Source organism: Poecilia reticulata, linkage group LG12 (assembly GCF_000633615.1).
Source record: "Poecilia reticulata strain Guanapo linkage group LG12, Guppy_female_1.0+MT, whole genome shotgun sequence".
Classification (NCBI taxonomy): Eukaryota; Metazoa; Chordata; class Actinopteri; order Cyprinodontiformes; family Poeciliidae; genus Poecilia; species Poecilia reticulata.
The window spans coordinates 25493714-25495369 of NC_024342.1; the positions used below are offsets into that span (position 1 = coordinate 25493714).

At 49.9% G+C, this 1656-nt stretch overlaps 1 protein-coding gene across 1 annotated transcript in view; it reads right to left on the minus strand.

Annotated features, from left to right (window-relative positions):
* scai (suppressor of cancer cell invasion) overlaps positions 1 to 1656 on the minus strand; it is a 13863-nt gene that overhangs the window by 9941 nt on the left and 2266 nt on the right. Inside the window, exons 2-3 of the mRNA XM_017307743.1 lie at positions 476 to 611; positions 245 to 350 (exon numbers count right to left, since the gene is read on the minus strand). Coding sequence (XP_017163232.1) covers positions 245 to 350; positions 476 to 599 — 230 coding nt within the window. The 5' untranslated portion in view covers positions 600 to 611. The remainder of the gene's footprint in view (positions 1 to 244; positions 351 to 475; positions 612 to 1656) is intronic.

A 1656-nucleotide genomic window follows, 5' to 3' on the forward strand; every position in this document is an offset into this window, starting at 1 on the left:
GTAGGGAACGATGTAGGGAACAACGTAGGGAAGGGAGTAGGGAACGATGTAGGGAACAACACAGGGAACGGCGTAGGGAACGCTGCAGCGTCCTCGTGCGGTTCTGTCGGATCTTGGTTCCCTCAGGTCCAGAATAAACTAAGTTCCCACTTTATGGGAAGGGAACGGGAGCAGGCGGCGCCAGGCTGCCAGGATTCAGATCGGAGCGCCGCAGCTCCTCTCTCCACTCCGGAGGGAATCCTACTCCACTTTCCGCTGCGGCTCATTGACGTTTCTGCTCAGCTCCCTGGAGGCCGAGGTCTGGACTTTAACTAGGCCATTGTGTCCCCTGTGTGTGGGGGCTGGTGGTTCTGTTGGTGACCCGGTTTGGCCCAAACCCCAGAGGGACTCCAGCGTCCTGACGCCATCTTGTTTCCTTTCTAATCCCGTCGGTCGGCTGATTGGCTCCTCCGTCCTGCAGCAGCCAATCAGCAGCCGGGACGCTGGACGTACCTGAGCCCATTGAACAGCTGCTTGGACTTGTCCAGCAGGTAGCAGAAGTCGGTGACGGTTTTCCGCTCTCCCAGAGGAATGTCGTCCTCGGCCTCGGCTCCCGTCATGACGCTTCACACCTGGGAAGCAGGAACGTTTCAGGACAGAGTCCAGATCGGATCACCACCCTGACCACAAGTCAGACGATTTTATGGATCCTGAACTTATTCTTTTTAGATTCTTTTCTCATGTTTCATCAAACTTTCAATATTTACTCTATTGATCGCAGCGTGAAAACGAAACAAAATGACTGAAACATCAAATGAGCCAGACATTTATAATAATATTAATAAACACCAGGAATCGCTGCGGTAATAAGCAGGTCGCATGTCAACCTGCCGCCGTGTCTCCAGGTGTCCTAGTTAAATCACGTGGCGCCGTTTTTAGGCCGACCCAGATTCCCTCCAATCAGGCCAGGAGGACTGGACCAGAACTTTGAAACGGTTCTGATGTCGCTCTACAGAGACCGGATCAGAGCCGGAACCGGAACTGGAACCGGAATCAAAACCAGAACCGGAACTGGAACCGGAACCAGAACCAGAACCGGAACTGGAACCGGAACCAGAACCAGAACCGGAACTGGAACCAGAACCAGAATCAGAACCGGAACCAGAACCAGTTCTCCATCCGACCCTGAAGAGGCAGAGCAGCATCTAGATCCTTCAACATGTCAGGATGAATCTCATCCAGTCTGGTGCCACTGGGAGGACTAGAGTTGACCTTAAGTTGACCTTGAGTTGACCTTAAGGTGACCTTTCCCCCAGTCCTCTGACCCGCCTTCTTTTCTTCTCTCCAACATCCTGGGACAAAATCTTCCTCACATCATAAATAACCGTTTCCATATTTTAGTCATAAATGATACTGAATACTAAGCATGTAGCATAGCTATGCTAATGCTAGCATGCTAACCATGTAACATAGCTATGCTAATGCTAGCATGCTAACCATGCTACCATTAGCATTGTTAGCTACTTTTTTGGAAGCAAAATGAATGAACGTAGCTGAACATAGACAACATCCGTAGCCTACAGGCTACTTGTTAACAAGCTTAAGGTGCTGTATTGATATTAGCTAGTCATCTTTTAGCTAACATTAGCTAGCCATCTTTTAGCTAACATTAGCTAG